This window comes from Epinephelus lanceolatus, chromosome 3 (assembly GCF_041903045.1).
Source record: "Epinephelus lanceolatus isolate andai-2023 chromosome 3, ASM4190304v1, whole genome shotgun sequence".
Classification (NCBI taxonomy): Eukaryota; Metazoa; Chordata; class Actinopteri; order Perciformes; family Serranidae; genus Epinephelus; species Epinephelus lanceolatus.
In genome coordinates, this window is record NC_135736.1 from 28,810,377 (window position 1) to 28,822,728 (window position 12,352).

The window sequence follows — 12,352 nt, forward strand, 5'->3', positions numbered from 1 at the left end:
TCCAAAACTAGCATTTTTATGTACTGTAAGTGTGACTCTGATGCAGATGTATCTGTACAGGGTTGACCGGGTCACTGCAGGCATGTTAGTGGAGTTACAGAATGGGCCCTGTCTCTCAGAGATTACATTTATATGCTACCAATATATATTTTTTGCTATTGATCACTCAACACCTAGACATTTCCCTAACTGTAACCAAAGGTAGTATTATTATCTAAACATAACTGTAAAACAGAAATATGCTTTAGTTGCTATGAGCTGATTTTGTATTGCAAGTGGATGTTGTAGGAAAAAGTAGTGTCAGTAAACACTTTGTAAATACATTTTGTATGAACAATTTGCGATTTTGAAAACGTTCAGTTAAAACATTTCCTCATTCATTCACTCATTTGCTTAAAAAGGTTTCTTTCTACATGTTTTTGCTGTTGCAAACGTAATTTCTAGGCGATGGAATTGGCCCGTAACACATACTGTCCTGTACCTGAGCTTTACAAGTACATTACAATCCTAAATGAACTTTTTGCCTCAACAACAATAAACTAATGGGATGTTTGACCCTGCTCATGCAGCCCGACCAGCAATACAGAAGCACAATTGTTCTAATAATTATGAGCTAAAGAAATAGCTGGAAGCTGAAAATAGAGTATGCACACACCCACTCTCGTAACTGTGTCACACATTGTGTGTTTGTTGCAAAAGGGATTTTTCATCTCATAGTTTGGCAACATGCTAACAGCAAAGAAAAAAAGGTCATGTTTTGCTTTGATGTGCAGTTTATGTCATATTACTCATCCGCAGCTCACGGTGTCTGCACGTATGTAATCAACATTGCTGAGGAAAAAAAAGAAAACACTTCCCACATCAAATTAAAGCAGCGTCAAAGCATTTGAGGTCGACACAAACAGAATCAAATGCCTGTTTTTTTTTCTGGACAATCCTTTAAAGGCTTTTTGTTTTGTTGCTCACATAAGTATGTAATATCTCATTTAATTAGCAATGTAAGCCCTCTGACAAACAGGCATATGGTCCTCGCTCTCCCACGGCCTTGGCCAACGAATGAATATGCATATGCTGGGACCTCAGTAGCTTGTTACCCTGGAATGAATTCTACACAAGCCTAATCCCTGATCTATTATTTACCCCTTGACCAAACATGCAAGTGGGGCTTCCAGACGCTTGACTTGATAGAAATGACTGCCCTGGGATTCTGCTGCCTCTCACACCCCAGTGGAGGAGCCAAGCTGAGGCAGGCAGTCACTCTGAGGAGCACTGTATGTCTCTCTTTCTGCTCCACTCTCTCCTCAAACACACACACACACACACACACACACACACACACACACACACACACACACACACACCCCTCACTCCTTCAACTCTTCACTCTTGAGATGTCTCAGTCAAATGTTGAGCAAATCCTCATAAAAACAAGTGAAACTTTAATGAGCGCACCCACTTCTGAGGCATGTGAGGGACACAACTTAGGAAATCAGTGTCACATCCCTGCAGTGCACACACAAAGCATAAACTATTTCCAACTGCCAAAAACACGTGTGCGTGTGGACGCGCGCGCGCAAGAGGCGTGCGTGTGCTGTACCCGCGAGAGCAGAGAGCGTGAAAAAAGTGAAAGTTTGCTTTAATGAAATGCAGCTTGTACATCCCAAAAGTTTATACAGACGGCAGGAAATTAAAAAAACACACATTTGTATTTATTTCATATTATTTATTTCCTGCATTTGATGATTTTCTTGCAGGTGATATTGTCCAAAATACAGATTACAATACATCTGATCTAAACACACACACAGAGGGAAATATCACAGAATCCTTGCTGCTTTTCAAGTGTTTCCACGAGCTGTAAATGCGCGTCTCTTTGCCGATTTCTTATCTTGGGGCTGAGTGTTTTTGGGCACATTTTTGTCGCACAAAGATGGGACTCTTCCTCCTGACACAACCTCGTAAATCAGCTCAACTCTGTGGACCCACAGTCACTCGGGTTACAGTCACACACGGCATGTAAAACACTGGTCTGAATTCACCCAGCAGAACACAGCAGCCACCTTCTCTCCAGCCCGGACCGTCCGCAGCTCCTCTCGGCGCACTGCGCTGACTCTGCAGAAGGAAATCATCGGGGGAGTGTAGGAAGGCGTTTTTTTTAGCGTTTTTCTCAAGGTAGGACAAGCAGTTACAACGCAGCTTCTGGTTGTCAGAGATCCCCACTGTCTCCTTTACTCTACACTTTACGCTTTGGGGAAAAGAAGAGGGGACAGTGTGTCGTGGTCGTGCGTTCCTCTCCGTGAGACCGACGCGTTTCCAAACGTCTTGACGCGCGTTTTTCTCAGTGAAGCGGTGACTGTCGGGATAAAAAGAGTGACTGTTTTACCCGTGTTGTGCCTAAAAAAACTGTCATAAACGGCGATGATACGTTTGTGAAAGGAACACCGATCGTGAATCACCTCAGACGGCGTGCAGCATTGAAGAGGAGAAAGTTCCCCACTTGAGGGCGAAATCAGACTTTTTTGAGGACGCCAAGTTTGAAAAGTGCCAGGAGCCCCGGGGTCTGTCAGATACAACATGCAGCAATGGTAAATATGATTTTTCTGCTCGTGGCTACTTAACTTATACAGATAAAACACACCACAAGAATAAATTATGAAACTTTTTTTATATATACTCCACACATTAGATGCTGGTCTGCCATCTGAACTCAGAGCAGATACAAAGTTAACTATGTGTACTTTATTTCCCACACTTGTTTCTGATTCTTATGACTCGCTGGATTTGTTAATATGCCTGCATTTAAAAGAAAATAATTCTTCAACTTGTTGGGATCTTTTTCTTTCCTTTCTCTCCCTCCTTTGCTTTTAATTTAAACAATAATCACTGCAGCATTTGTGAGCACATTAAGGCCACAATCAGAAATGAGACTTAAAATCTGGGTCATCCGAAGTAAGTTTACAAAATACTGATGTATTTTTCGTCACGCCTTGAAGGTATTCTTTGCTCCTCATAGACGAATAAAAAACTTTAACGTGACATCACAGGGGCGGTCGTTACTTTCAGATAAAGTGTGCAGAATTGTTTAATTGTTTATATGATATTTATGACGTAAGCCACGTTGTGCTACCTGTAGATTTGGGCCTTCATATTTACAAACGCACACAAACCAGTGCACGTTGCAAATCAGTGCAATTTCGTGCAGTGTCCTCAGATAGCAAACGCACACAAACGGGGGAGATAAAAATGTGCTATGTGTGTTTAGTTAAGTGAAAGTGAGCGGACTTCATTTCATAGCTGACAGCAACATTTTTCGAGTTATTTCTTAGGCCTAAAATCCCTCTGCTGAAAATCCGGCTTCACCTTTCTGCAGCATTCCTTCTTGTAGTGCATTTTATTTTTCTGCAACGTTTTTATTGATTTCTTGAAATATTCACTCTCTTGTTTCAGCTGATATTTGGTCTGTTTGTGGAAGTCTTTATCAGAGTGTGTCTTATACCAAAAAAGGCAACTTTGCCTGTTAGATGTCAGAGCAAACAAAAGCTTAAGGTCATAACAGTTGTTGCTTTTTATGATGCTGTTTATTGGAGCTGAGCAACACTGTAATCTGACAGATTTTTTGTGCTAAACACGCTCGCTTCAGTGCTTGTTTTATACGTCCCTATGCTACGGTACCTCTGAAGGAAAACTCAGTGTGCTCTTGGCCAACCTGTGACAGTGAAACACAAGCAGGAGTACACAGAGGCATTTCATGTCAGTGTAAGACATTTCAACGTGGACATATCTGAATGCTTCAGGAGACAGGGAAGACGGAGGGAGGGAGGTGGAAAAAGAGAAACAGTGAGAGAGAGATTGAGATGAATGGCCCCACTTAAAAGCCCCACAAAAGTACCTTCACACTTTCATCAGTGGGATGTGTGTGAAATTAATGTCTAGCACAGTGTTTTGGCCTGGTCTGAGTGTGTGTCAGGGATGTTTCATGAGCCTGAGCTGGTGCTGCTACTACTCTGAAGAATACCAATTTACATTCCTGGAGTGTCATTTCATTACCTTTATCTCCATGCTGCTTTCTGCAATTCAAATTTCCTTTAAGTCACACGAGCAAAAAAAAAAAAAAAAAATGCCGCTGTTCCCTTTTTATGTGTGCGTCTCTGTTTTTCTCTCTCTCGTGTGTCAGATAATTATACACTTATTACATTCTCAGAGTTACTGGCAGCAAATAAGTGCTGGTGTGTCGTTGCAGGAAAATACATAAAAAAATACAACAGAATAAAAGGTTGGACAACAAAACTGCACATGGAGTAATGGAGAGGACGTCGAGGTAAATGTCCTCGTTATGCACTGAGTAGATTCAGCCTATAGAGCTGCTACGTGAGGTTAAAGAAAAAGTTAAAGTTGTCAGCGAGGCTGCAGCTAGGTCGTGATTCCTCTGGGTCTGTGGGAATCAGAGAGGGGGGAGTGTGTGAGTGTGTGTGTGTGTGCGGGGGGTGGGAGCCACTGGTTAGTCGGTTCAATAATCTGCTGGACAGGTAGGCCTGTGACGCCCCCCTTAGAGAGGCTGCTAATGAAGAGAAAGGCTGCTTAGTGGTGCTCTGCTCTGACCCCACCAACCCTCCCTGTCCCCCCTGCTGGCTTCCTCTGATTACTGCTCACATCGAGAACTCTTTGCTCCTCTTCTCCCTCTACTCCATCCTCTCCATTTCCCCTGCTTTTCTTTCTTTCTCCCTCCCTGCGTCTTTATTTGAAGAGAATGGGTGCTAAGTGCATAAAGGATCTTTTGATAACCCATTTGGCGCGTTTATATATTTCCTGCTCTTGGTTCTTTTCATTTGTGTACTTGCGTACTTCCATATTTTATGTGATTAATTTAGGGAGATTATCACTGCTTGACCTTCATGTTCAAACGCTCTAATGTGAACAACTTAACCCCGAGTGAAAGTGTGTAAGTGCAGAGCAGGGAGAAAAAACAAACAAAATTTATTTTAGATGAAGGGAAATATGCACTTTCACTCGTGCTAACAGGTACGGATATTCAACCTCAACAAACATCAAAGCAAAATTCTTTCAGTGTTTTTATTTATCCAGGAGCAGGTCATTGCTGCAGCGATATGGCTCTGCTCCTCTCCATCTGTCCTCAGCCCCAATAATCTCTCGAGTGACTGATAGTGTGTCTTGGCAGTGACAGAAAAGGTAATATTTTGAAAGGGGGAGTGGGGTCATATACCTAGTGGTGGCTCGAGATGAAAATCTTTGAACAAGACACTGTAACCGAAGCTGCGGGCTTTAGCGACTAAACAGAGACACTGTGAAATGTTATAACAAATTGGATGGCTGGAGTCCTAATTTAATAAAGAGCACAGCGTGAGATATACTTGATTTAAAACAATATACATATAGTAGACATAATTATATTTTTTGTACCTCAGCACACAAAGTGAGAAACCAAATCTTCACACACTTACACTCGTGAAAACTCTCCGGTTTTCACCCGCAAACATTATGAAATTCGGTCTGTGTTCCTGTGATTCTTACATTTAAAAAAATAGAAATAAATAGCAGTTTAGGTGATGAATAGGTCTGTTATGACACGAGCGTTTAAGATGTGTTTAGTCTTGTCCTATCAGATTGGTATCTCTAACAGTTTAGAATCTGTTGAATGATAGTATTGTCTCTGTAGTGTGAATATAGATCACACTTGGAAATGGCAAGTTAATGAGATTAAAATCAGGCTCAGTGCTACAAGCTGTGTTTAAACTGTAAGCCGATACTTGTACTTACATGTGTTAAATTTTTTGTCTTTTCTCTTTTTTTTTTTTTTTTTTTGGTACAGGCTTCATTTCGCATGCTAATCCAAACACTATCATATTCCTTAAGGAAGGAATCAGGAAAACTTTGGTCTTACATGAACACACCCAGTGTGTGCAGAAGCCACACACTCCCTCAGTCTTTATTTGTTTAAAGTGAGAAATGATAGAACACATTTTGCACTACTCAGCCTTTAGAAATACACCCTCTGCTGCGTTTTTCTGTCCTCCTAGACACGCTCATGATTCTCAACATTTTCAGATGTAATTTGGGGTGGCCTTAATTGATTCTGTCCAGAACTAATTACTGGCAACTGTGTAAAATAAACACTTCAGTGTCACTGGGTGGCAACCGTCCGATCGGTAGGGAAATTACATTTCACTTGTAATCCATACGTTCTTCAGCGGGGCTAGAATATAATTCATGTCGACGCTATAGAAATACCAGAGACGCTGGACTTGTGTAACGAACAGGAGTATAGTTGTAACCAAATGGCTCAGCTGGGAGGTATAGGGTTATGTGGTATAATTTATATTTTATAGCTCCCTCCTGCACTGACTGCACTCCAGAATAAAGTTGTTCGATTTTGTTCCATGAACAGTGAGTGAGAAAATCTGGGATTTCACTTGTGATGGAAACTCCAGACACCACTTTGTTCCTTGCTTTCTTCTTGTATTTTTTATTTTCCTGTTGAGTCTCATTTCTTGCTTTCAGATAAAAAGACACCAAACTGCTGCTGTCTCAATACATACTGTATGTGCGGATGTTTGTTTGTCTGCCTTTTTTTTTGGTGGGTGTGTACATTAGTAGCCCATGCCTCAGTGACTCAAAAGGCATGGAAAGATCTCCTCAGGCCATACAGAGTGATTTGATTAAAAGAGAATAATTTGCCCTAAAGGTGTCTTTTCTCTTCCCTCCAAAAAAGCTGGTGGAAGAAATGTGATATGACAAGATAAGTGGTGGCTCATGAAAAATTCCTGAGGACTGAGACGTAGCATGTTGACTTTGGAATTATTGCCCTGAGTGTCTGGTTCTTTGCTAGTAACTGTGCCTGACAATGTTATTTTTACCTGAGTAGCCTTTGAAATGATTCCTCGGCTTCTCAATCCCGATTTCTCTCATTTAAAACTTGTTTGCGTAGCGTCCAAAGAAAGGACCAAGTAAACTTCACACTTCATTCCAGACATTTTCTTCTTCAGGCTTTTTTCAAAGTACTCTTTAAAGGTCCAGTGTGTAGGATTTACAGGGGATACATTGGCAGAAATGGAATATACTGCATTATAATAAGTATGTTTTCTTTAGTATATAATCACCTAAAAATGAGAATCATCGCGTTTTCGTTATTTAATAATGAGCTGTTTATGGAGTCCGCCATGTTTCTACAGTAGCACAGACTAGACAAACCAAGCACTCGCTCTAGAAAGGCTGTTCATGTTTTCGCATGTAGGCCAACATAGCAGCCCTCAGCAATGAGCAGTGTTGGAGACACACTGATTTTCTAACATGAAACTGCTTTACTCAGTGTTTTTACTTGTTTATATCACTGGACCCTTTGTTTTGGAGAGGAAGAGTCCTCTTATTATAAATCGGCTCCCAGTAAAAACCTGCTGAATGTCTGGATCTTAAGTTATTGGAGAAAAAGGTGAGCACACATTAGCAGGTGCTTAGCTAGCAGCCTGTATGTAACCACCTGGGCAGAGTCGGCGAATCACTGATTTGTAACGTTAAACTGCTGTATTCAGTGGTTTCATGGGTTTAAATCAGCAGGTCTGTTGGTTTTGGGGAGGAAGAGACCTTTGTGGATAATTTGGCTCCTAGTAAAAACCTCCTGAACAACAAACACTGAAGGAATCCTAACCAGGAGTTCATGCCTGGTGTATGAGAAAAGTTTCAGCTGGTTGCAGTCTACAGACCTCACTGCTAGAAGCCGCTAAATCCTTTGAATCCTGCACTCTGCTCCTTTAATGGTATGGTACCACAAAGTGTTACTCCATACTGTTTGACAAGATAAGATAAGATAAGATAAGATACACCTTTATTGATCCCATAATTGAGAAATTCCAGTGTTACAGCAGTCAAGAGGAAAGAGTCAGATTAAAGATTTCAAATTTAAACTTAAAAACTTAAATAAAATAACTAGGCATGCAAATAAGTACAAAAATACAAGAGACGGCGATAAATAATAATAACAATAACAATAAAAATAAGAGAGAGATTAAAAGAGATTTTAATACCTGTTCAACAGGTTCTATGGGCCTATCCATTCCTTAAATTTGCCTGTACTGGCTTGGCCAATAAAGATAAGCCCAAAAACCCTCTAACCTCAGCACTGGTTCCAGATGTGGCTGTTGTACTCTAGCACGGTTTCCACCTTCTCTCAAGCAACTGTACTGTGAAGTATGGCTGTGTTTCCTGATGCAATGCTCCCCTTCTTGCCCTGGTCTTAACATGGCAGCAGGTGACACATACCAGGTAAATAATGTCCCCAAGCAGGCATCATTGCCTACTGCTTGGGAATTGGACATTCCAGGCTGCTTGTAGGACCATGGGCTGCTCCCGGTTGTTCTTCCACCACTTCTGCACTTGTTTGCACCTCTGTCCACCTTTCTTTCAACACTGGCATTGGAAAGAAGGAGGCACTTTCTTGTTCTTTCAATTGGAACCTCTGACTGATCCCAGTTGTTGTTAGGCAACAGATGACATGCACCAGACCCGTCCAGCTCTGTAATTCATCCTGAGTCGTTTATATTTAAGGGGTTCAGGCTGGAGGTGTTGAAGGTCCACTGAGATGTTCAGCAACAGGGTGTGCGGAAGGCCACTGATGAAACAGAAAGAATGGGCTGCGGCGGCTGATAGCACCATGAGGTGCACATCCCTTATAATGGCTATTTGCCTTTTCTCAAAGTCCAATTCACAAAAGACATTACTGTGACATTACAGCACAAATGCGTCCATCAGTAGTACAAAATGTCCCTTTTTTTGTTTGATTGCAATTATCCATGAGGCAAAGTACAAATGTTCTCTTTGTGCCTAGCACACAGTAGATAGAACAACGGCAAAGAGAAAAAAGTAAACTGAATCACTGGAAAGTCTGGGTGGGAGACACCCTTATAATGTGCGTCTGTTATGACCAACTCTCTGAAGATGCTAATTTTCACTGTTACTGTGTGCGGCTGTTCACACTAATGATTGTGAATTGGAGTTCTTTTGAAATTAGATTCAATTGGATAAAAAAGGGATAGTGTTGCATCAAATGTGCAAATGTACAGGAGCACCAAGATGCTATTTGCTAGGTAGCACAGTGAGGGTGCATTTCATTCTCTGCAGGAGCTTTGAAAATTCCATGCTTTCTTTTTGTCTTATTTGTGCAGGTTTGGTGGCTGCAGGTTTTGCACCCCAGAGATTTGATCGGCTATGTGATGGCATGCTAATGACTTTGATCAGGCTTGCCTGGTTATGCTGCAGGAGCCTTGAAGGAACACTCCAATAGGACTATGTATCCATTGACGCCCTCCTATGCTGCACTGTCAATATATGTGCGGCAGTCTTGTTTACACCTTTTCTTTTTGTTCACTTCCACTTGGAAGCCATTTTTGAATCTGACTCCACCTCTGTAATCAGTTTTTGCACTGATGAGGTCTAGGAGAATGTAGTCTCTATATACACACTCTACATTCAGTGAATGTAGAGTGTGTAGGCAAACCCTGGAGATCTTGCCTCCGGAAGAAGAGGGGAAGAGCCCTGGTTTCCAGTGCTAGGCTGTTTGTAGTCCACGTGATATTGATCAATCACGTTTGAGCCGGCTGCAGTTGTTGCCTGGTTAAACGCTCCGTGCGGTGAACTAACGAGGTGGAACATAATTGGCGTCACTGCAAACTCTGAATCCATCGCAATGTTTCAGCATATTTACATATATATATAAACGGAAGTCAGAAACAGACATTCGCCTCCTCCCCCCAAATCAAACCGGAATGCCAAAAAATCTGGGGTCTGCCCCTAGAGGCTGTATTCGCCATCTGCTGGAAGTCAGACGCCGAATACAGCTGATGGGATCCGAGAATGAAGACAATGTGAACCTTTTGGTTGCTTCGTATTCTTCAGTTTTATCAGGTAGAGGATCAGACAGGCTAAGACGTAAGACATTCATCTCAAACTGGACACGGGCCCTACTTTTGTCCAGGTGCCGAGAACAATACACGCTTTGTGCTCTTTTACCCTCCCAATCCTTTATATCTGCAAACGTCATAGGTGGTGCAGTGACCACTGGAACCTCCTGTGGTTGCCTCTGAAAAGCGAAAGCGGCCATGGGTGGGGTTTTGTTTTTGGCCTGCTTTTGATAGTTAGTAAGGCCAGTCAGGTCTTAACTTTGTGCCCTGTTGGTGTCACAGCAAAGAGTAAAGAATCTGTGTTTTAGTCATGGAGTCCATTACAGAGCAACTCCTGAGTGAACAACAGAAATAAGCATGTTACACCTTGTGACTAAGGTCATTGTGCACAGGTAGAACCTTAAACCCTGTTACCTTGTGTCTCCTGGAGCTGCTGACTTTGTGAATACTGATCACAGCCATTTAAACAGGCAATACCAGGAAGCATTGGTGAGTCCGTCCTGAATGGCAAAAGCATTACATGAAAATTTCATTATGCTACTTCAGTGGAGTAATTTGGGAGGCTTATAGCACCCATTAGTGGACTCTACGTGTGCTCATAGAACAAAGGTTACAGTGCATTACCTTCATTTTATCACAAACAAATTGCATATACTTAACATTCCTGCATGCAGTTTCCTAAAGCATACAGGACATTTTTAGGTTGATTTTCTACCTTTTAGTCAGCCATCAGTCATTTCAGTATAGTTTCAGAAGCTTCAAACTATCTTGGGATAAAATGCTTCAATATGCTCCAGTACCCAAGTTTTGGGTGCTGGCTACACTCTCTTTGGTAGAAAAAACTGTCAGGGTTAAGTAAGAAAGTGTGGCGACACTCCTGTGATTTCATAACTGTGTCACACTTGAGCACTGCAAGGCTCAGTTAAATAATATCAACATTTTACGGCATTATGTACTTAGTTGATGGCATTTGTCCCATTCAACTTTAACAAAGACAAACCTGTTTCCAATGTGTGGATTGGATGGAACAAGCACAAAGTCCACACATGACCTAAAGGAGATTTGAGCCACTCTGCAAAATGTTAACAGTGGAATTAGGAAATTTCAGGTATGTACTGAAGGTTAGATGTTTTTACTGCTTTTCACATTTTGTTGTCACATAATAGAGAGTGAACAGTGAAGTCTTCCACATATATAATCGGCGTGTAATAAATCCAAACCTTGTGAAACATAATACAACTTTGTTTTTGGTAACATTGATTACATTTTTAATGTTTAGATATATAGGTGTGTCAATTTAACTAATCCCTTCTCCAGACTACAGCTGCAACAGTTAGTCAATAAATCAATTAGTCAGTCAACAGAAAATTAAGTGGCAATTATTTTGATGATTGAAAAATGGTTTTAGTCATTTTTTAAGCAAAGAACTAGTACATTTGCTGGTTTCATGCTTCTTAAATGTTAGAATTTGATGCTTTTGATTGTCATATGTGATAATAAACTGAATAGTTTGAGATTTTTGGATTATTGGTTGAAGAAAACATTTGAAGATATACCTTGGCCCCTGGGAGATCACACAGGGCATGCTTCACTATTTTCTGACGTTTTATAGACAAAACAATTCATCAAGAAAATAACTGGCGGATTAATTGACAAAGGAAATAATTGTTAGTAGCAGCCCTTCTCCACACTACACAAGGCAACAGTTAGAAAGACAGGAGCTTAGTAAAAAGGAAAATCAGTAGAGATGTCCTTTCTCTGATATATTTTAAAGTTGTATTCATATCGTTGTGCCTTATCAAATACAAAAGGTAACTGAAGATAGGCTTTTGGATTTTGGTGACAAAATACAGTTAATAAATCATACTTTGATTCAATGTAGAAGCTCTATGTTCTTTATGTTACTTCCCAACTTACTGCATTTCTATACAGGAAGCGTTTAAGCTACAATTTTCATTTGTCCATCTTATATGGATTTAAAGTGCATTTTTATGCTTCAAGTCTTTTTTTTTCATTTTGGGATTTTGAGTGGAGGTCTGAACGCTGCCAAAATGCAGGTGACTGCCACTCACTACTGTCTGAACTAAGCAGCAACCTGTAGAGCTAAAAAATGAAGCCAAAATGGTTGCACCAAAAACTGCAGTTCCTCTAATGGCCACTTGAGGCTGGCTCCAGAAGCCAGTTGATCCCCATAGACCCCCATGTTAAAGTGGCCAACTTTACAGCAGAAATAAACATGTTTACAGCTTGGTCCAAAAAACGGTTTTGGTCTCTGTAGCTAATTTCAACATTCGAGACAGCTGTACGGGGGTGAAGTTTTATTTAACTCACCCGTTTAAGTTTTATAAAAGCTCAAAGTTACACATATTAAAGGGTGTGCTGCTTTGAGTAACAGGCTGTCTGAGAGGTGTCATCACAGTTTATGAGTCAGATCCAACCTCTTG

The 12,352-nt window shown here is 41.0% G+C and overlaps 1 protein-coding gene across 1 annotated transcript in view; it reads left to right on the forward strand.

Annotated features, from left to right (window-relative positions):
• The first annotated feature begins 2,043 nt into the window (after positions 1-2,043).
• Positions 2,044-12,352, forward strand: part of bnc2 (basonuclin zinc finger protein 2) — a 184,898-nt gene continuing 174,589 nt past the window's right edge. Inside the window, exon 1 of the mRNA XM_033623203.2 lies at positions 2,044-2,585. Within this exon, the coding sequence (XP_033479094.1) occupies positions 2,583-2,585 (3 nt within the window). The 5' untranslated portion in view covers positions 2,044-2,582. The remainder of the gene's footprint in view (positions 2,586-12,352) is intronic.